Source organism: Globicephala melas, chromosome 16, assembly GCF_963455315.2.
Source record: "Globicephala melas chromosome 16, mGloMel1.2, whole genome shotgun sequence".
Classification (NCBI taxonomy): Eukaryota; Metazoa; Chordata; class Mammalia; order Artiodactyla; family Delphinidae; genus Globicephala; species Globicephala melas.
Window position 1 is genome coordinate 8973975 of NC_083329.1, and position 22845 is coordinate 8996819.

A 22845-nucleotide genomic window follows, 5' to 3' on the forward strand; every position below is an offset into this window, starting at 1 on the left:
GGGGCTACCGTGCAGGACGCAGGAACCAATCCCTGGGCCACCTGCAGTCCTAGGCCATGACCTCCATTCAGAGACCTCGTGACAGAACTAGCCTCTCTTGCCTCTGCCTTGCACTGTGGCTGGAGAAAAAGGGTTTCAAGTCACTTTCAGTTCGGGTCTTTGTTCCAAATCACCATCTACATGCCTGGCATCTGGTCAAAGAGCTCATACTAATTCTTAGCAGAGAGACAAGGTGATGTAAGGAAGCGAGAAATGTAGAAAATGCTTTGAGAGGGGATCAGAGTGTCAGAAGGAAACCACACCCCCAGAGAGGGACACCCAGCTTATGTGAGACCAACCTGAGCAGACGACACCGGCGTCCTCGCCGTGTCCACAGTTGTGTGTGTTCCAGCCATTGTGAGGGCAGCTCCACAGGTAGCTCTCGTGCCCCACGCAGCGCACATCGTCCAGGACGATCGGCCCTGAGCCCTGACCGTACCGGGCACTTCCAGGGGCCGACGTGGCCCAGCCACAGCCCAGCTGCCTGCAGACCACGTTGGCGTCGTTGGTGTCCCAGCTGTCATCACACACTGTGCCCCAGGAGCCTCGGTACAGGACCTCGACCCGGCCTTCACACCTGTCACCTCCATTCACCAGCCTCAGGGCCAATCCTGATTCAGTTCCTGGAAGGACACGGGAAAATGCACTCTCCTGTGTCTTCCGGAGGAACAGGTCCTGAGGACCAAACGCGATTCAGAATCCTTCCAGGGAAAGACTTCTGAGTTCACGGTAATGTTTTCCTTCCGGAGGACCTGACTGAGCCCGGTCATCATCATTTATCCCCACGGGGCTGTTTGATAGAACCCTTGGCAGTGGACAGAGGAACGCATGTTCTCTGATGGGTTCCCCACAAGGCCCAGCAATTCAGTGGCTGATCCCAGCCTTGGGAAGGAGGTGGGAAGAGGGGAAGCCCACAGCCTGAATCCCCAGGGACCACTGGGATGAACTTGAGCCCCTGTAGCAGGAGCCCAGCAGAGACAGCTTCCCAGACCCCGCCAAGGAACCACCTTCGGATGTTCACTCCCACATGGGAACCCACTCCATCAGGCCCAAGGATATTCTGAAGACTACTTTTCTGCTGAGCACTCACTCATGTCATTTTTTAACCCCAAAATTGTGCTGACTCTGGACCAAGCCGTGCACCCACTGAAAATCATCAGAGCCCATGGACTTCATTACGAAGAAGGCATCTATAGGTAGCAGGCTGTTCAGAGTCTTTCCAGGGCTTGTCAGCTGAAGAGCTAGAAAACAAAGACTATCTCCCCTCCTGGGATGTACACCTGAGGCTGACAACTGTCCCTTGGCAGGAAGAAAGCCGACAGTGAAGTCCATAAATATGAGAAAATAGGGGTAAGAAAAGTGCAGGGGAAAAGCTGTACTGGAACTTCTGGATCCAGCTCTACCTCAAGACCGTCCTACCACTGACCTATGGAAGCCATTGCGGCCCCCAGTCCCACCCCCAACTCAAGACAGTGTGAGTTGGGATCCGGTCACTTGGCAACCAAAGCATTCTGAGTAATGTATGCCACAACTGGGAGGTGAAGGTTCTCCACAACTCTGGCACGCGAAAGGAACCCTCCACATTAGATGAGGTGCTGAGCTCAGAGGCTCAAACCAAGAGTCAGGAATAGCACCCAGGCCTGATGAGTGGAGTGTTTTGCAGGATCCAAGTGAGGCTTACCTTCGGTAGGAGCTGTGGGCGTCCACCAGCCTGAAGGGAAAGCACAGCAGGATTAGAGAGAAGGTGTCTACAGTCAGGGTTGCTCTAGTGACCTGTCACTCACATCAGGGAATGTGGGGTCTGAGACTCTCCACTGCCTGGGGGAGGAATAGGTTTTTTCTGAGAGCCGGCCGTGAGCCGGACCATGCCCTCCAATGTCCAAGGCATGGCGATGAGGCGCCCCGCTCCACAGGAGCAATTAGCACGCTCTCCTGACTGAGTGCTCTCGGGGGAAAGTATCCCTTTTGGACTCCGCGGTGGGGGTGGGACCCGAAGCAGCCCAGTTCTCCCTGCACACATAACTCTCGGTCTAGACAATGCTGTTAGGCAGAAATGACCCCAGAACAGGCCTCCCTGTCACCCAAAGCTCTGGGGAGACACTGTGTAGCCACAATGCCCTTAAATCGCTGAGTCAGACCCGAGGACCCTTGTGCTATGGCTCCTCTGGAAGCGTCTGCTCGCTCTAGAGTGACCAGGGCAGGTACTGAGAGGGGGCAAACGTCCACTCGCCCCGCCTGGGGCTCCTGGCTGGAGTCTGTGGAGGTGGGTGGGGACGGAGGAGACAGCCCGGAGTCAAGAGGCAGCAGGACTCACCTGGCAGGAGTGTGGACTGGGGCGTGGCAGCTGGGAGGGAGAGAAGGCAGATCAGACACCTTGCACACAAGGGGCACCACAGGGGCAAAGGGGGATGAGGACGGCACAAGGACACCGCCTCATGTCTCTCTTGAGGTCACAGGCCTAAGGCAGTTTCCAGACTCATACCATTTCTAATGGCCACAGCTCCCCGGGCAGGGGGTCACTTTGAACATGGCCATGAGTTAACCTTCATCACAGGGAAATGAACAGAGACTTTCCTTCCCCAAGCCCAGGCTACCAGAAGCGCAGGCTCTACTGGCTGACCTCCCAGCTCTCCTACTTGGGGCACCCCCATGGGGGTTTACGGAACCTCTGACGTCCACAGGCTGAAGGGTCATAGTTCCTGTATAGTGCAAAGAAATCAACGTGGCCTCATATGGGCTCAGCAAAGGGCACAGACAAGGTGGTCCCCTCAACAGGTATGCACCTGCCTCTGCAGGCTGCGCAGCCAGAGACCCAGGACCCTAGCCTGACCAGAGGTCAACATGCATTGGTGAGGACCACACGGTAGGCTCTGAGCATGGGCAATGAGACTCTCTTGGAGACAGAACACCAAGCTCCATCTTGGAGCTCCCTGGAGATACCTCTGCAGGTTGATTCCTCCCGTCTCTCAGAGTCAAGGTCCATGGAAGAGATACCTTTTCAGACCTGAGGGCTTGTTCAGAAGTCCCCACCCCTGAAAGCTGAGCACCCCCATCTCTTACAGCTTCTGCACCTCTTCTGGATCAGAGATGGACCTCTGGGTGCAGAAAGGTAATGAGCCCCCAGGGATCCCACATAACAAACGTTACCTCCTGCTGTACTTGCTGTTGAGGGTTCCTCCGTGACAAACAGAGCTGCAGAGTGGAGAGAAGGAAAGGTCATTCGATGTCGGCTCTCCTCCAGGAGGGTCGACCCTCTGCACCTTGGCTCAGAGAAGGGGGCTGGATGCAAAGATCCGGAAGCTCTGCCCACTGCCCAGAGGCTGAGAACCTCTCTCTCTGTCACTCTGTCGGCCCTCATTCAATGCTGGAGGCCACCAGGGACATTCTTGGTTCTGGACATTCACCACCTCCTATGCTTCCACAATGTCCATCCCAAATATCACCCTTTGATGAACAGCCCAAATCTATCCACAAGATTAAACTTCAAATACCAACTGCCTATTTCTATGGCTCAAACGTAGTCTCAAATGACAATACCTACCATCACTGAGATATGCCTGAATGTGGCCCCAGCTAGGAGGAAAGGCAGGTTCCAAAGATGCAGCCTCAAATGTCAAAATAACGTGCTCCAAAGCGACTGCTTGGACAGACATGCTCTCCTGGGGAACACATTCTCATGTGACAGCTGGGTTATCATGGTCACATCCTGTGCATAGTGACATGTATGTACACACAGCAGTCCACATAGTAAATGCCAGAGGTTGCTCTAAAGATGGATAATTTGACTAGAAACTCCCCTTTGGGGCACACAAGACGGGTGACATCCTTAGAGGCTTCTTTGTGGATTAAAGGACCCATGGGTGCTAGAAGACCCACCAGCACTCTGAGCATAAAGGAGAAATGCTGAGATTTGCTAAGTTAAGTCAGGGAGCATTCCTCTTCTTCACGGAGGCTGTACATATCCTTCATTTGTCATTTAATCACCGATAAAGAGAACATATTGGTTACTGCTTAGCTTCCTTTTGATATAGATTTAAGTTTTAAAGAACAAAACTCCCCAGTCCTTCTTCCTTGCATTTAAAAGGATGAGAAGGTACCACTTAGAAGGTGTTTGGTCATCCGAGGCCAGGGATGGTTGTGATGCTGTTCATAGGTTCTCCTGTTTAGAAGGATCCCTGGTAGGACCTCTTCTGGCCAAGTGAGGTGGCATGGATGTGGAAGCCATTGTGCAAGATGTGTGAAAGTTCAATCTCAGCAACTCACTTATGGAAGAGTCTTTACATCAACAAGTCAGACTTAGGATGGAGCCAATAACCATTTGGGAAAATGTGAAAAACTTTACATTTACTTGACATTAAGCAAAATACAGACATTAAGAAAAAATAAGTTTAAAAAGGTAGCCCTTAAACTATATACACGTATCTTCTGTTGCTTGCTTTGGAAATGTTTAGCCAAGTCCCATAATTACATTGTAAACATGAAAACTTCATTGAGTCCTGGGCCATGCAGCATGCTTGCTCAAAGTGTGGTCTGCAGACCATCCTTATTTTCGGTTATATAAAAATGCAGATCCCTGAGCCCCACCCCACGCCAGCCAAATCCGAGTGTCTGGAGTGGGGAGGTGAACTCTAAGGACCTGCATTCAGCCACATATCTTAGTTGATTTCTGATGTGCACTGAAGTTTGAGGCAAAGGCAAATTAAAATGGAAGAAGAACCTAACTAGATAACCACATGGTCCATTTATGCTGTAGCTGAAGGAAGTTTCTATTGCCCTTGTATTTCCGTAAAGGACACAAATCACATTCTTAGGCAACCCTCATACCATTCATTGAAGTCCAGTGAGGCAGTGTTTATTCTTTAAGATATAAATAACTGTATAGAAGGATAAATAAATTTTAAACCAAATACAGGATGCTGTTTTCAAAGTACTTACCACTTGTTCTGGGAAGATCTGATTCAGAAACTATAAAGGAATAAAAGAAAAATCAGACGTATGCATGCTTCACGCACAGGGAACCCTAAGCAAGAAATCCACCTTTGAGCCATTGCTTTTCTTATAGTTGACTCTGAACTAACGCTGTAACAACTGCATGTAACTCAACATCAATAAATCTGGAATCTGTTTTTGAAATTTAATCCAAATTGAAAAGATTTCTTGAGGCTCTAGTGCAATGAGAGGTCTAGGCTTGCTTCTAAAATGCCTCAAAAGTCCACCCTTGTGCCATCTCTTCTCCTCCTTCACAGGCACCCAAGGGTGCTGATTCTTAAAAGCTTAATCATGGCAGAAGATTCTGTACATTTTCTAACCTGGGGACCTGGGGTCATATTCAAGAGTTTTATGTGTCATTTTAGTTAATCCTCGTACAACCCCATAGGGAAACTGAGGCTTGGGTAGGTGACCCAAATCAACTGACTAGTAAGTGACGGGGCAGGATTTGTGCTCAGACACTTTGCTCTTAACCATTTCACTATCCTGGTTGTTGTCAGGGTAGGGGTCGGGGAAAGAGAGAGGAAAGGCCAAATGGACTATCTGTTGGGTTTTCCCAAGGTGCATCCTGGGCTCCCTTAGCCCCTCCTGCTGTCCCCTTCTGGTCACTCCTGTGAAAGGTCCCTGCAGAAGAGATCTCAGCCTCGGCCTGTGCCTTGCTGGAGGTCAATCACCAGAAAGCTGTCCCTCAAGTCCCTCCCAGGACATTTCTGGACTCTCAGGGCATGCTCTGAAAGGGCAGGGATTGGCCTCAAAACAGCTAAGCCCCAATGGCAGGGTCGGCTGCCCTAAGTGAGCACATGAAGGATCCTGACGGATCAAATTTGGTGCAAAGTGTGTGTATTCTCACTGAGCAGAGGAGAAGAGATGATACAGTTAGAAAGAATCCTGGACAGAGGCAAAGCCACCTGTTCTGTGTTCAAATCTCTACCCAGCCACTGACCCACCATGTGACCTTAGACACAAACTTGACAAGTTACCTAACAATGGCCCGGTTTCCCTATCTGCACAAGGAAGGTGATGATACTACTTCCCTCAGTGTTGTTGGGAAGATTTCATGATAATAGCACTTACTATGTGCATTAGTGAGCACTTATTATGTGCCAGCCAGTCTTTTTTTTTTTTTTTTTTTTTGCGGTACGCGGGCCTCTCACTGCTGCGGCCTCTCCCATTGCGGAGCACAGGCTCCGGACGCACAGGCTCAGCAGCCATGGCTCACGGGCCTAGCCGCTCCGCGGCATGTGGGATCTTCCCGGACCGGGGCACGAACCCACGTCCCCCGCATCGGCAGGCGGACTCTCAACCACTGCGCCACCAGGGAAGCCCGCAGCCAGTCTTTTAAATGCTTTTTTATATAGTAACTCATTTGGTGTATGAAAATAATTTTGTGCAGGGTACAAAGCAAATGCTTGGGAGATGTTAGCTATCTTTGATAGAACTGACATTCATGGTGAGAAGAGACTGATTTGTTTTTCACCTCTCTCTCCTGACACCAAGCTGAAGGTAATCTCATGCAATGAATAACTGAGAGGCAGAGAGAAGAAGGAAGGAGAATGGCAGACGAACCTGGCTGAGCATGTGTCTGGGACACGCAGAGGATCTCTGAACCCTTGACCCCTCCCTCTCCATCCCTGCGTTCTAAAGGGCAGGCACTTGCTCTGTGGCCAAGACTGCACTCAGCCTCAAGTAACCCTGGCCAACCCAGCCAGCGAGCAAAACCCCAGGGAGGACAAATAAAGAAAAAATATCTTACCATCATCTGTGGTGTGGAGAACCCACGGATCTAGAAAGAAATCAAATTCATCTTAGGCGATTCTGCTGTTGGTAAATGGTCTACAGACACAGAAACTGGCTTGACGTTCACCTCACGATCATGCCACGGGGTGCTGTGGTTCAGTGTTGGGTTTCTGTGCCTGCAGCATTCTTGCTGAAAGTGTTTGGGGTTTTGCAATAGACTTTTAAAACAAGTGGGTTGGATCTGGGGTGTTCAGTAATATGAGATGTAATAAAGTACGTGTCTCCTTTCCGGGCCCTCTAACACCAGTTATAGTCCCAGGATGTGATCTATGCTCAGGAAGCACCCAGCTTATTTCATGCTCTCAGGTACTATATTTTCCGCCATACAGAATGCATCTATCTCAGTGAAGTTGAAGGATTTTGTGGATGGGAGCCTTGTTGGAGCCCTCTCCGTGGACGAAGGGGAGGATGTCCGGCCTAAGGGGATGGTACGGAGGGACAGGATAGCACAAAGTGGAGACTGTGCCAGGCTGCTCACTGCTTGACGCGTCAGTTTGAGACATGCCCAAGGATGAGCATCCGGGAGATACGCTCATGGGTACGTCTCTGGATTTGCCTCCATCATCTCCACGCAGATTTAGACGAGGACTTAGAAAGCAGACAAGAACCGAGTCTGACTGCAGCTGCCCACACACCTGCTCTTCACCCATTTGCCCCAAAAGACAAACGGTGTTCTACCACCAATGGCAGGTGACCCTTCCAACCTTTGTTGATCAGAAGCTTTTTTTTTCTAGAGCTTCAGAAAATGTATGAAAGGCACAGTTTGGGGAATGGGACCTAGAGATGACCTCCCATCAGCACACTACGCTGGTTAGCTACACGATAGAAGGATGGCTAAGCATGGGGAGGGGGGAGTATCTGACTGCAGGGGGAGGGTGGCTACTGTCAACCTAAGTCTGTATCTGTTCCCTCAAGTTCCTGGCAACAGTGCCAATGAGTAACAGAAAAACACCCTTCCTCCTCTGTTTGGCTAATGCCACCATCAGCCCCGGACCTCAGGTCACCTGTGGCTTCCTCGGGGCTGCTCTCTCTGATGGCTTGAGTGTGTCTCTCTCGCTCTGGACCTCTTGCTGCAGCACCCGTCACAGCTGTAGTTGTAACTGTGTGCTCAGAGATTAATGTCTATCTTTCCACTGGACCCTGAGTCCCTGCAGGGACTTCTCCTGTTTAGAAGGATCCCTGGTAGGACCTCTTCTGGCCAAGTGAGGTGGCATGGATGTGGAAGCCATTGTGCAAGATGTGTAAAAGTTCAATCTCAGCAATTCACTTATGGAAAAGTCTTTACATCAACAAGTCAGACTTAGGATGTAGCCAATAACCATTTGGCAAAATGTTAAAAACCTGCATTTACTTGACATTAAGCAAAATACAGATATTAAGAAAAAGGAAGTTTAAAAAGGTAGCCCTTAAACTATATACACGTATCTTCTGTTGCTTGCTTTGGAAATGTTTAGCCAAGTCCCATAATTACATTGTAAACATGAAAACTTCATTGAGTCCTGGGCCATGCAGCATGCTTGCTCAAAGTGTGGTCTGCAGACCATCCTTATTTTCGGTTATATAACAATGCAGATTCCTGAGCCCCACCCCACGCCAGCCAAATCCGAGTGTCTGGAGTGGGGAGGTGAACTCTAAGGACCTGCATTCAGCCACATATCTTAGTTGATTCTGATGTGCACTGAAGTTTGAGGCAAAGGCAAATTAAAATGGAAGAAGAACCTAACTAGATAACCACATGGTCCATTTATGCTGTAGCTGAAGGAAGTTTCTATTGCCCTTGTATTTCCGTAAAGGACACAAATCATATTCTTATGCAACCCTCATACTATTCATTAAAGTCCAGTGAGGCAGTGTTTATTCTTTAAGATATAAATAACTGTATAGAAGGATAAATAAATTTTAAACCAAATACAGGATGCTGTTTTCAAAGTACTTACCACTTGTTCTGGGAAGATCTGATTCAGAAACTATAAAGGAATAAAAGAAAAATCAGACGTATGCATGCTTCACGCACAGGGAACCCTAAGCAAGAAATCCACCTTTGAGCCATTGCTTTCCTTATAGTTGACTCTGAACTAACGATGTAACAACTGCATGTAACTCAACATCAATAAATCTGGAATCTGTTTTTGAAATTTAATCCAAATTGAAAAGATTTCTTGAGGCTCTAGTGCAATGAGAGGTCTAGGCTTGCTTCTAAAATGCCTCAAAAGTCCACCCTTGTGCCATCTCTTCTCCTCCTTCACAGGCACCCAAGGGTGCTGATTCTTAAAAGCTTAATCATGGCAGAAGATTCTGTACATTTTCTAACCTGGGGACCTGGGGTCATATTCAAGAGTTTTATGTGTCATTTTAGTTAATCCTCGTACAACCCCATAGGGAAACTGAGGCTTGGGTAGGTGACCCAAATCAACTGACTAGTAAGTGACGGGGCAGGATTTGTGCTCAGACAGTTTGCTCTTAACAATTTCACTATTCTGCCTCCCAGTGTATATATATATTTTAAAGTTTGTATTATTTGGCCCAAATCATGGTCTGCAGTTTTGCACAGGCAGGTATGCTCATGGGTGTACAGGACTAGAATAAAAGAGGAATTAGGGAGCAGAAGTTAGCCTTTAAAGCATTGACTGAGGCAGGGGTGTTCACTATTTCCCCAAGACCTGTTAACAGTTCTAGAAAAGAAGAGAAATGTGATTATATCCAGAGAGGCTCAGTTAGATGCTGCTGTCCCTGTCTGCCCCTGCTGCCCTGCTGTCTGTGACCCCTGCTGGACACCCAGTGGGGCATTCTGGGGGACAGAGACCTTAGGAAAGAAGTGTGGCTGGACAGAGACTTGCACGGAAACTTGGGGTCTATCTTATGGTCAGTATGGTACCTCACAAGGAAGGAGCTAAGGGTCCAGGTGGACCCCCTCAGAGGACCTGTCCTACATCTAAAACCCAGCAGGACTCTCCGCAGCAGTCCCTCCTGAGTTCTTGGGGGTGGCCTTGGGCACCACAATCTCCCGGCTCCCAAGTTTGATAGAGTTACCAGAGCTGAGTGTCTGTGTCTCCCAAAAAGCAGTTTCTCTGGTGTCACTCACTGTTGATGTTGCTGAAAATACAAGGAAAAATAGCCAAATGAGAGGTCTTCCGAAAACAAGAATTAAACCCGGACCCACCCTCCCACCATCTAATTCAAGCAGGGGAGAAAGTTGCATTACTCTTTGCTTTGGAGGCTAGCTGGACCCATCATTCATTAATTGATTCACTCAGGGAATATGGACCAGGCTCTGACCGCACAGGGGGCACAGGACAGTAGGGATCCATCAGAGAGGGTAAGGTGTAGTCCTCTGGAGCTCAGAGGCCACCTGGCAGCCAGACTTGCTAACCAGTAACTCTCCATCTTGGCCAATGAGGAACACAGTGGAAGGGGAATGGAAATCTCAAAAGAAACAATTCCTGGGCTTGGGAGAAGGGCAGGAGGAATCCAGAGAGGAGAAGATATTTCAACAAGGCTTAGAAGAAGACATAGACATACATCAGGAGAAAACAGGGTGGAAGTCGAGTTGCCAGATGAAACACAGGATGCCCAGTTAAATTTGAATTTCAGATAAACAATGAATACTGCTTTAATATAAGTATGTCTGCAATATTACATGGGATATATGTATACTTAAGGAAAAAAATTTATCTGAAATTCGAATTTAACTGGGTGCATTGTATTGTTACTTACAATATCCGGCTACTCTAGATGAAACGCATCTCATAGGTGGCAGTAGACAAGAAGTTGTCTTAACTACCCTATATGTAACCCACTAGCCAGATCCACTGAGGCTCTCCATCCTCTCTGTAAACCTACTGAACACTAGGGCTGGTAGGCTAATATCTAGTACACTTGGCATCTTTCACTCCAACCAAGCTGTGTGATCGATTAAAGGCAGATATGAGTCCTGAACCTGTTTATGCTGGTTGTACCTGGCATTAGATTAAATATTAAGTAAATTGATCAAATATGGGTACAAAAAGAAAGATGCCTTTAAAAAAAATAAGGCTGAATGCTTTGGAAATAAAATAAAATCAAGTTGCTAAAAGAAATCAGGTGGGTTAAACAGCAAAAAGTAGAAGGATATGTAAAGTAATAGAACTTCTCCCCTCATACTGCTTTTGCAAATGTCTTTCATTTCATGCTCTACTTTACAGAAACTAAAATTAGAAATTATAGATAATGCCAAATGGACGTAGTTTATGTAAGAAAGACATTGCAGAATTGCAGAAGATCCCTACTGAGAGAAAAGCCTACAGCCACAAATTGGCAAATCAAAGTGTGTTTATATATTTTAAGATAAAATGAAACATTTAAAATGTGTCTGTATCATATTTTATGATTTCCCCATTTTAAACAACATTTTTGAAAAACCAACCAACTACCGGACCCAGTCACGTTAGAAAAGTGTTCCTTTAGAACAACGGCTCTTAAAACGGTTCCCTGAATCAGCAGCACCATCCAGGATGTGGGAATCTGTACAAAATGCACATTTTTAGGCCTCCCCCAGACTTAAGAATTTACGCTGGAGGCGGTGCCCAACAATATGTGTTTTTAACAGGCATTCGAGGTGATTCTGATACACACTAAGGTTTGAAAACCGCTCTCTGTCCTGCAGCAAGAGCGCTTCGACACAGTGATGGAATAATTCATTCAACAATCATTTACTGGCACCTCCTGCATGCTAGACTCCAGGAAGCCGGGGGAATGCTGAGATTACATGATGCCGCCGCTGGTAATCGGCTCTGGTTGTCGAGGCCTGCAGGTAAGCAATTACAGGACAGGAGACTGAGGTCTCTGATTGCCGGACGTCCAGGAGTCCGGCAGAAGATCACGCGAGATTTCCTGGAACGGGACCTGGACGTCCAAGCGGATGTGCGCAAGGCAGAGGGGAAGATGTGGGTGAGAATGAGCTCCGAGGAAGTTAAGACATAATGAATAAACTTTCCTTTCGAAATAAACTCATGAGAATAAAACTACAAACTCTATGTGAAGCTTCATGGCTCTCTCCTGGCAAATGAAGAGATGAATCGGGTTTCTGGATGGAAGGACTGAATATAGGAAAATGAGTCATTCTAAACTAATTCATAGGTTTGATATAATTTCCATCCAAAGGTTTTTCTTGGATTGATTGGTTCTTTAAAAAATGATTCTGGGCGCTTTCCTGGTGGCGCAGTTGTTGAGAGTCCGCCTGCCGATGCAGGGGACACGGGTTCGTGCCCTGCTCTGGGAAGATCCCACGTGCCGCGGAGTGGCTGGGCCCGTGAGCCATGGCCGCTGAGCCTGCGCGTCCGGAGCCTGTGCTCCGCAACGGGAGAGGCCACAACAGTGAGAGGCCTGCTTACCACGACAAAAAAAAAAAAAAAAGATTCTGAAGTTTATCAGGAAAAATAAATAGGCTAAAAATGACTGATAAGTTCTTGAAAAAGAGAAAAATACTGATGGGGCAGGGGCAGGGGTGGGGGCAGTGAGAGTGGGGCTGGGAGGTCTTGTCCACCTATGAACCTGGGAGACAGGTGACTTAGGTTCAAATTCTAGCTCTGCTGCTTATTTGGTCTCTAAACTTGGGCAATTCATTAATTCTCACTCAGTCCTAGTTTCCTCATCTGCAAAAGGGTAGTTACACTAACCTACTTCACAAGGTTATTGTGAAGACAAAATCAGAAAAATATATCAAGTGCTTAATATAGTGTTTGCCATGTAGTCAGCATTCAAAAAATTATTATTAGCTCCAAAATATTCAAAATAAAGCCATAAAATTAAAACAAAGTTTAAAATTTTAAATAATTTAAAAATTATTTTAGATACCTATTTCACACCAGAAAGCAAAATAATTTTCAGAACAGAAGAACTAGATTTTTTTAAACACACCAAGACAGGAAACGAATTAAATGTTTATCCGATTTCTGTGAAATTTCTAGGTGTTAAATCAACAGGAAATCACAAAGGAAAATAGCAATAAATTTAATTTTGTAAAAATACAAAATATTTGTGTGGAAGAAAATCAAAATTAAAAGGCAAACAACAAACTGGGAAAATATTTGTCATCAATGTAATGGACAAAGTATTAACATCCAAATTATAGAGAGAGTTTATATAAATCAACAAAAATGATACTAGCTTTCACACACACAAAATAAATGGATAAAGGATATAAACAGACACTTCAAGGAAAAGGAATGTAAATGGCTTAAAAACATTCACCTTCACTGTAAGCAAAGAATGCAAATTAAAATGACTGTACACCGTTTTTCACCCAACAATTCAGTCAAGATTTTTGCGGTATGCGGGCCTCTCACTGTTGTTTGACTTAGTAATTCCACTTCTAAGAACCTAGCCAAAGGAAATCATAATTTACTTAATGTGGACAAAGATGCATGAACAAACATTATCTTCACAGTATTAGCCATTATGATTACAGAAAGAACCTGAAAGGGGGTGGAAGAAATAGGGAGAGGTTAGTAAAAGGGTACAAACTTTCACTGATACCATGAATAAGTTCTCAGGATCTAATGTAAAACATAGGGACTATAGTTGATAACACTGTATTTATTGTACAGTTGGAATTTGTTAAGAGGGTAGAACTTAAATGCTGTCACCAAAATAAAAGATAAAAATGTGAGGTGATAGATATGTTCATTAACTAGGTGGGGGAGAATGTTTTCATAATGCATATGCATATCGAATCACCACGAGATACTCTTTAAATATCCTATAAATTTCTTGGTCAATTGTACCTCAATAAAGCTGAAATTAAAAAAAAAAAAGAAGGAGAAAACCTGAAAAAAGTCAGTCTCCAAAATCATGACTGCATGTTAAAATGTTCAGAATATAAACTATAGAAAGACTGTATATGAAAAGATATCACTTAGGGACTTCCCTGGTGGTCCAGTGGCTCAGACTCCGAGCTTCCACTGCAGGGGGCACAGGTTCGATCCCTGGTCAGGGAACTAAGATCCCTCATGCTGCGCAGTGGCAGCCAGAAAAAATGATATCACTACATACGCACATAATTGGAAAGAAATACATATTTTAACAAAGGTAATCTCGAGTGATAGGATGATGAGAGTTTTCACCTTTTCTCTGTTTTTCTCTAGCTCCTACATTTTCCACACTAACTATGCATTAAAAGCTGTGGTTTGAGGCGGAAGGCATGAAATGAGGTGGCAGGTAAGGTAAGAGGCAGATTCTTTTAGGGAAAGAATCTTTTAGGGAAATGGGGTTGTAGCCTAAAAGAAAAGAACAAGGATGAAAAAGAAAAAGAAGATAAGGAAAAAATGATGCTAAGGATAAAGCCGAGAGGCAGGAAGAGGAGAGAAAAAGAAGGAGGGGAGAGGGGAGAGGTAGGGAGGGGAGATGCTCATACCTTTTAGCAATTAGGACATTCCGGCATTAAGCTAAGTGGTCTACCTGTAGTATCTCATTTTATCTTCACAATATCCTTTATGATAGAATTGTTACACAATCTATTCTATAGAAGAGAAATCCAAGGCTTAGGGAAGGAAAACAACTCGTCAAAGGTCACACAGCTGTGACAGAGTGAAACTGATGCTGGAAGTCGAGTGCACTGATCCCAGAGCAAGTGTGCTCACAGCTCAGCTCCACTGCTTTCCAAAATTCAAGTGAAAACACTGAGATTCCATTTCAACTTGTCAGAAAGCAACACAGTCTGAAATAATACTATTTAGTAATGGAGAGGCTGTGGTCAGTATTGTTCCTGATATGGTGTCTGGCTCCCCATAAACTATACATAAGGGAAGAGGAATACTTCACGGGACCTGGCACAGGGCCCAGAGGGGATGTTTCAGGGCACAAGCACCCTATCTCATGCCCTTCCATTACCATCAGCGGGAGCCTTTGGTAGCCTCCTGGTGATGCACTGTGTTGTACTAAGTGAACAAGGTGTGGTCCCTGCCCTCCAGGGACTCCCAGCATAGCAGGATCTCTAGAAAAATCCACAGATGATCTAGTGTAAGAGTTAAGATGTTATGGGAGAATAAGAATGGCAACCATAGGCACACTGCGTGTGTGTGTGTGTGTGTGTGTGTGTGCATGTGCATGTGTGTGTGTGTGTTGAGAGTACATGTCAGGGTTCCTGGATGGGACAGTGTCCATCGTATTTAAAAAGAGCAGCTAGATTTAGCCAGAGGAGGGGAAGAATAAGACTGTGTTCCAGGTGGAGGGAACAGCGTGAGCGCAGTCACCATGGCAAGAGGCAGCATTACTGCGGGGCCTGAGGTGGGCAGGACAGGTTGCTTTGTACTGTGAGACATCCCGCTACCAAGTGTCCTGGAAAACAGGTAGAACAAATAAAATCATGGGGTGGAAAACAGCAGGGAGCAAGTGGGAACTGAAACCCAGGTGGGGGTCTGGAGAGACACAGGAGGCTGGAGAGGATGGCCGGGCAGGAACGCAGGGTCCCGGTGCCAGGCTGTGACGCTTTGGGACTCGTTCCCGGGGCACGGCCTTGGACTTTACCTCTTTTCTGTAACATTCCGCACCTAGACTGGACTGAGTGACATAATGCCCAGGGGGGGATTTTGCACAGTAAAGACGAGCTGCAGCCAACAGAACTGGCGAGGGAGTAATTAGACGTCTGTGAGGTCTGTTTAAGTGATAACGGAAGTGCCTCCCCAGTCCAATGTCACCCGCATAAGGGCATCTCGCAGCGCCTTAAAGTCCTTCCATTCCATTTCCTCCTTTTTTTCATGGCGTTAATCATTGCCAAAACCCCTGATAAACTGTGAAAAGGGGAAGTACAGGCATTAACACTTTGCTAGGAATTAGTTTGTAAGCAACTATTACTTTCTTATTTTGCAAAACATTGACCTTGAAGAAATGGGACCAAGGGAAGTTGAGTTAAAAGAAATTCTTTAGCAATAACTTTACAGAGTTATAGAAAAGTTGCAGAAAATACAGAGAGTTCCCATATACTCTTACCCAATTTCCCCTCATGCTAACATCTCACATGACTGAGGTAACTTTGTCACAATTACCAAATCAACAATGGTACATTCCCACTAACTAAACTCCAGACTTTATTGGGATTTCACCAGTTTTTCCTTTTTCTAGGATCCAGTCCAAGATACCACTTTGCATTTAGGAAGTTATGTGAGGAAAATGCCTAGGAGAGTAACAGTGGACGGCACCCAGGCCCCCTCACACCCTCCAGGTGCCAGACACCGCGTGGGTGACCTCAGGTCTATGCAACCCTGTGAAGCTGGAACACAACCCCAATTTACCAGTGAAGAAAATGATGCTTGCAGAGGCTCCAGAGCTGGTAAATGGTAGAACCAAAGACATTGGCAGGAGCAGCAGGGGTTCCACTGCCCCTAGAGCCCTGCACAAACCTGAGCTCACTGACTCCTTCTCAAGATTTTGTGCAAAGACCGGAGCTGAGAAGAGTGTCTGCTGCATGGGTTCCCCCAGCACAAAGCTCCCCCGGGGGGCTCCAGCACTCCTCAGACCTCTGCAAGGAACAGCAGGGGTTAATGGGCCAAAGCCGCTATCCGCTACCCGAATGCCAGCAGACCTCCTCCTGGTTCAAATGCCGGCCCACCGCCCGCAGCAACTGCTGACCTTGGATGGGACACAGAACCTTTCTGAGCCTCAGTTTCCTCATCTGCAATGTGGATACCAAACTCGTTAGCAGATTTAGACAAGGGAAGATAGGTACCCTGTCTCACAGAGCAGCTGGTACAGAGCCAGCGCTTTGCAGAGAGTTAATCCTTACGTCTAAAGTACAAATGCAGGCACACTTGTATGTGTGTGCACATAGCATATGTGTGCACATAACATCATGTCAAACCACAAGTTCCCTCAAGCCACGCGTAGAAGCTGCCTTAAGCCCCTTTGTAGATAAGGACATGGCAATTCGCTCCCTGTCCTTTAGGGGCTGACATGAATCCCCTGTCACTTTTCAGAGCCAGTGCAAGTCCAGGGATTAACTTCGCACTCATAAAAGCTGGAGCTAAGAACACTGCCTTCCATTTTCAAATATTTTGATGCAGACGCAATCTCCAGCCCCGAGATTGTCCAGAGCCTGTACCCCCCGAGGTCCTCCTGACAAGAAGGGAAGGTGGGTGTCACCTGTCAGCGTGCTCCTGGGCAGAGACAGAGAGTGAGAGAGACAGAGAGAAAAAAAGAGAGAACTAATAGACAGACTGGCTAATTGTCCTGTTCACTTAGCATCTCGGTAAAATGACATTGAGATTCAAGGTCTCACTGATTTGCCCAGGGCTCTTTCGTGTCCATTTTATCACTTGACACTCTAAGAACACAAAGATATGCTTGACTAACTAAGCTTCAGATCATTTCTCTAGGACTTCCTTGGTGGTGCGGTGGTTAAGAATCCGCCTGCCAGTGCAGGGGACACGGGTTCGATCCCTGGTCCGGGAAGATCCCACATGCCGTGGAGCAACTAAGCCCGTGCGCCACAACTACTTAGCCTGCACTCTAGAGCCTGCGAACCACAGCTACTGAGCCCACGTGCCACAACTACTGAAGCCCATGCGCCTAGAGCCTGTGCTCCGCAACAAGAAAAGCCACCACAAGGGGAAGCCCGCACACTGCAACGAAGAATAACCCCTGCCTGCCACAACTAGAGAAAGCCCGTGCGCAGCGACGAAGACCCAACGCAACCAAAAATAAATAAATAAATAATTTTTTAAAAAGAGAGAATTTAACCACATCTTATGAAAAAAAATCATTTCTCTAAAGTAGTGACAGACACAAACTTGATATCTTAATGATCTTATCTGTGCTCAGCCACTTGATCTGATTTTGCTCGGTAAATATTAATTAATAAGCCAGACACACCTGCAGAAAGAAGTCACATGATGAGCATTTCCAGGGCAATCTTTTCTGCCCATTTTCATCAGTACACAAACTAAGGGCTTAACCAATGATGACAAAGTTTTAGGACCTCTTAATAGTGCACACTTTTCCTTAATTTCAGGAATTTTTCTAAGACCAGTCAATCATTTCCTTAGTTGAGTAACTCACTGTAGACACTGACATAATGATTGACTTTTTCTAACTACAACCATGGCATTTCTCAGCCAGAAACAAAATAAAAATACTTGCAATTACAATGATTAGCAAAGAATTGCCCCCACCTTTGATAGAAAACTCCCCTTGAGATGGAAAGTCTAGCACCAAGAAACAGATATAATTTGCCATGATTTGGAGTTAGAGCAGTGAAACTAACAAATGTAGTAATTAGATATAATACCTGTAGATAGAACTTGACCCAATAAAAGACATATTTCAAGGATGACTGTGGAGATCCCCATTTTTCTGGGTTCTTCTCAATTTGAAGAAAAATGCCTTGCTATTTATAAGTTCCTAGCTATAAGGAGGCGTGTCTTCCGGGGTACTCTATTTCTACTGCTGCCGTAAAGATAAAGGAAGTAAGTGACTTTTCTAACAATCGATGGTTAATCTGTGGGAACAATTTAGGTGTGTTAGATTGATTGTTATATGAACAGTCTGGCTATCGCCCAACTACAAAAGCACTGACATTAGCAATGCAATTTCCACTTCCTTCTAGGTGAACCTCTAAGTCTCTCAAGTGTTCCCTGAATATAGGATTGATTTTAATCTTGGAGAATTTGAAAGAATTTGTGGGAAGACTGCTCCAAGGTTCGGGGCAGAGCAGGATGTGGGCTGCTGAGCAAATACAGGACATGGTGCCAAAGGGGAAAATCATCTCTTGGGGATGATTTGCCCTGGCAGGGAGGTCTCCTGTTGGCCCTTTGCCTTGGAGAAATGAGGATGGCGTCAGTGCAGACATGACTGGAGAGCAGAAGACGTGAGTGATACCCATGGATTCCACAGGCTTATATTAGCTTTAGCCGTCACCTTCTGCCTCTCTCATGGATTCCATAACCCAGCAGCCAAGAACATGAGATCTCAAACTGAACCACCTCCAACCACTCACAGTCTTTGATTTCTTGCCCTTGGCATTCACATTGTCTGACCTTTGGAGCTTTGCAAACCCACCACACCTGCCCCCAACCTTGCCCGCAATCCCTCTCTTACATAGAGGGTCCCACGCTTTGGGACCCCCAGTCTTTCTTTATCACCAGACTCTGGTTTTACCCCGACAATCTACCAGGAAGGTTTCTTGTCGTTTATTTTTTATCAAAACTCTATTGGTGGTTGGTAACTCTTGGTTAGAAGCATATGGCTTTGTAGGACTTGCCTCTGTTATCGTGGCCTGAGTGAGCCATGTCCCGCCTTTCAGCTGAGATGTGGAGGCTGTGAGAGGACACCTTGGCCTCCTTGCCACGAGCTGTTAACCCCTAGTCTCCTGGTGCTTCATTCTGGAAGTATACCAGGAGCCCATGCCCTGTATTAGCCACCAAGCAGGATTTAGGGCTGGATGTCTGCGTCTGGCTTCATCCACATGCAAGTTACTTTCAACCTTGGATTTCTTTTTTAATCCTATAGCTCTTCCCATCATTCCCAAGTTCCTTCTCTCCCCTTGATGAGAATAGGCAAATTTCTGCAGGACAACCTCACTCTTTTTCATTCTCCTACTTTCAGTCCAACAGTTGATGAGAGTCAGGTGACAAGAGAACCAGGATACACACCTGCTAGGGAAGCCTAAGACCAGACAGCACCGTGGGTTCCTCTTACGGGGTTATGATTGTTTGGATCTTGAAGTGCTGGGCTGAGAATTATTATGAAGCGCTGAGTTTGGGATCATCAAAAAAAGAGTGCTGTGATTGATTCGTAATGCCTGCCCTGAGCACAGCAGAGAAAAATGGAGGTAGGAGTACGAAATATCCAGGAGGGAGGAGGGGGTACGAAGTGTCCCTCCCCCACAGAAGCACACTGTCTGGTCTTAGAGACGGACCTGCATGGTGATGATTACAAGAGGGCATGAGTATTAATACAAGTTGCTATGGGAGAATACAGGGAATAAAACGTCAATCAGATGGCAGAAGCAGTTTCTCTAAGGAAGTGAGACTTGAAATATAAGCAGGGGTCATCGGGCAAACAAGGGTGGGAAGACCAGATGAGAAACAGGAGTGACCTTTCAGGATTGTGTGAGAGTGGAGTGGGTGGTGGCGATCCTGCCAGGGGACTGTGGAGGAAACCGCATCAATAGCTCAGCTCAGAGCAGAAAGAACAGCACCATTTCCTCATTTTTGTCATTGTGATGACCCTGTCCTCTCCCCTCTGTGGTTAGCATAAGGATCCTAACACAACAAGGGCTTGTGAGCTCTTTGTTCAGAAGACACCAGGAAGGAGGAAGAGGAGGGAACGTACCTGTCATTTCAAAGCCAGCTGGAGAGGTGTCCAGGTGGAAAGGTGGGCGATGTCAGTGGAGCAGGAAGGCGGTGGGGTCCTGGATGTGCAGGAAGAACACAGTGGGGGCGCAGGCCACCTGCCACCACAGTGTGCGTCCTTCATCACCAGGACCCCACCCTGTCCCAAGGCCCTTTGTGTCCCATGGCCTTTCATCAGACCCTGTTCAGAGTGGTCTTCCTCTTGTGTAGAGAAGAGGGTGCTGGAGAGACCCACCCCTCGCAGAGGGCCAACCATTCCTTCCCCTGCCCACTGGTTAGAAGCATCTATGTCAACAGCATGTCTGGGTAGAAAGAGCAGAGCTACAGAACTCCATTTCCTAATGAAACCTGACATTAAGAACAGTAGGGAGAAGGAAAAGCTCATTAAAGATCCAAGACTCTAGGGCTTCCCTGGTGGCACAGTGGTTGAGAGTCTGCCTGCTGATGCAGGGGCCACGGGTTCGTGCCCCGGTCTGGGAAGATCCCACATGCCGCGGAGCAGCTGGGCCCGTGAGCCATGGCCGCTGAGCCTGCGCATCCGGAGCCTGTGCTCCACAACGGGAGAGGCCACAACAGTGAGAGGCCGGCGTACCGCAAAAAAAAAAAAAAAATCCAAGACTCTGCCCTCAGACCCCATTTCTCAAGGACCTTCCCTGGGTGATTATGGTCCCGATGACCACATGCTCTTGAAAACTCCAAAACGCAGAACCAAGCACTGGGCCTCAACGCGGGAGGCCTGGCCTTCACTGGGGAGAATCCTCTGTAGGGGTCCCTCACGGCTTTTTGTAAGAGGCAGAACACTTTCCTAAATGGAAAGTCGTGGGGAAGCTCCAAATATTAACATTAACGTCACTGGGACCGCTCTGAGTGTGGCAGGGGAGTCCCTGCCAGCTCAGCCAGTGCCACCAGCCCCTGTCCTCCTAGAGGGCAGCCTGTGGCAGAGCTGGGGGTTCCCTGATGGAGGCCAGCCCCTCCCTTTGCAGACCAGGAACTGGAGGCCCAGAGAGGCTCCTGCGGTTGCCAGAGGCTCTGCCCTGATACTGAGCCAGGTCCCAGTGGACGCCGTAGAGCAGGCGCCTGCCCTCAGCTTGGGTCACCTAAACCCCTTTCCTCAGAGGTTGGCTCTACGCCCTGCCGGCCACCTGGGTCCTCCCACCCTGTGAGGTCTCTGATCTCTGAGCCCGGGAGGCCCGTGACGTGGGACAGACCTAGGTGGGGAGAATCGGGGGGCTGTGGCCTCTCAGACATCATGCGTCCAGGTACTGGGTCCCAGGAGTCTGTGTGACCGTGGCTCCCCTTTGGGTGTCAGCTTGACCCCTAAAATCTAACTTTACTGTCGCTGAGTAGCCTGACATAATTGTTAGCCATTGTTACCATTGTAACAACCCTCTGGGCACTGTGTATGTGACACCTACAATGTTGCAACATCACTCAGCTTTGCCCTCAGAGAGCCTGTCTTCCCAACCGGGTTCCCAGGGACCCGCACCCCACCCCAGCCCCCAGCCTGAGGACCAAGCTGAGTCTCATCCTTTCCTGCTGCTCCTCTGTAATTGGGAGCTTCAAGGCGATCAGGTGTTCAGTCGGCACTGGCTGTTGAAAGTGGCTGTCAAAAGCAGCACCACCCCCTGCCCCTGCCTTCCAGGGTAACCTACAGCCTCGAGCAGGGGACACTCCAGGGAGAGGAAGTGACACGCAGAGCCAGGCCAGTGTCCAGGGCGGCAGAAACTGCCTCTCGTGAGAAGGATGGAGAGTACAGGCCTGACACAGCTCTCTGCTCACCAGGGGGCAGTCCAGCTGCAGAATCTTCCAGCAACAAACACAGCCCTCTAATGACCCTAGAAAATAGAAGGCTCACCATATTCTTCTCATCTTTCTCAGGGCAACGCAGAAAGCCCTCACCGTGGTTTACGAGGGCCCGCTCAACCAGCCCCCGTGACCTCTCTCCCCGCAGCCCACTCCGGCAATCATCCAGCCCCAGGACCTTTGCACTTGCTGTTTTCTCTGCCTGGAAGACTTTTCCCCCAGAAATCTGTGAGTTCACCCCTCCCTTCCTTCAGGACTTTTCTGACATATCATCTCCTCCAGGCAGACTTTCCTGACCCTCCCTCCCCAGCACTCCCTACCCACTCCACAGCCCTTCTCACAGTCTGGCTTCTTTATAGTTGACTTCTTTATTCTTTTGCCTGTCTGCCCACTAAAACTTAAACTTCACGAGGCAGGAATTTGTGTCTGTTTTGTTTACTGCTGTATCCCCAGAATCTAGGACAGTACTTAGCACACAGGAGGTACTCAGGTAATAGGTGCAGGATGAGTGGACTGAATGAGTGTGGGCCGATCGGAAGAGGAGGACCAGCGCTCTCTACCCAGATGGTTTGAGTGCGTTCTACCTTAACTGGGTGTCAACCATGTGCCGAGGATTATGTTATCCATACATTCGTTCAGTCAACAAATAAGTGCTGAGCACCTACGATGTTCTAGGAACTGCTCTAGGTAATAGGGCTGAAGTTTAAAGCCAGATAGACATGACCCCTGCCCTCCTGGGCTTTATAAACTAGGGCAACACAGACAATAGGCAAGAGATAAATATGTAGGGAGAAACATTTCAGATTGGGATAAGAATTTTGAAGGAAATGAGCAAGGTGATAGAATAGCAAGTACCTGTGGTAGGGAGGGCTATTTGGATAGGGTGGTCAAAATC

General features: G+C 47.4%; 1 protein-coding gene and 1 long non-coding RNA gene across 2 annotated transcripts in view; both read right to left on the reverse strand.

Moving 5' to 3' along the window:
* DMBT1 (deleted in malignant brain tumors 1) overlaps positions 1 to 2733 on the reverse strand; it is a 36622-nt gene extending 33889 nt beyond the window's left edge. The window contains exons 1-4 of the mRNA XM_070043943.1: positions 2676 to 2733; positions 2354 to 2383; positions 1721 to 1750; positions 339 to 662 (exon numbers count right to left, since the gene is read on the reverse strand). Coding sequence (XP_069900044.1) covers positions 339 to 662; positions 1721 to 1750; positions 2354 to 2383; positions 2676 to 2733 — 442 coding nt within the window. The remainder of the gene's footprint in view (positions 1 to 338; positions 663 to 1720; positions 1751 to 2353; positions 2384 to 2675) is intronic.
* A 2256-nt stretch (positions 2734 to 4989) lies between these two features.
* On the reverse strand, positions 4990 to 9930 carry LOC138842375 (uncharacterized). Its single transcript, XR_011376807.1, has 4 exons — positions 9856 to 9930; positions 8763 to 8792; positions 6782 to 6811; positions 4990 to 5004 (listed from the first exon to the last, which is right to left on the reverse strand). It is a non-coding gene; the product is annotated as an uncharacterized lncRNA (long non-coding RNA).
* Positions 9931 to 22845: the final 12915 nt, after the last annotated feature.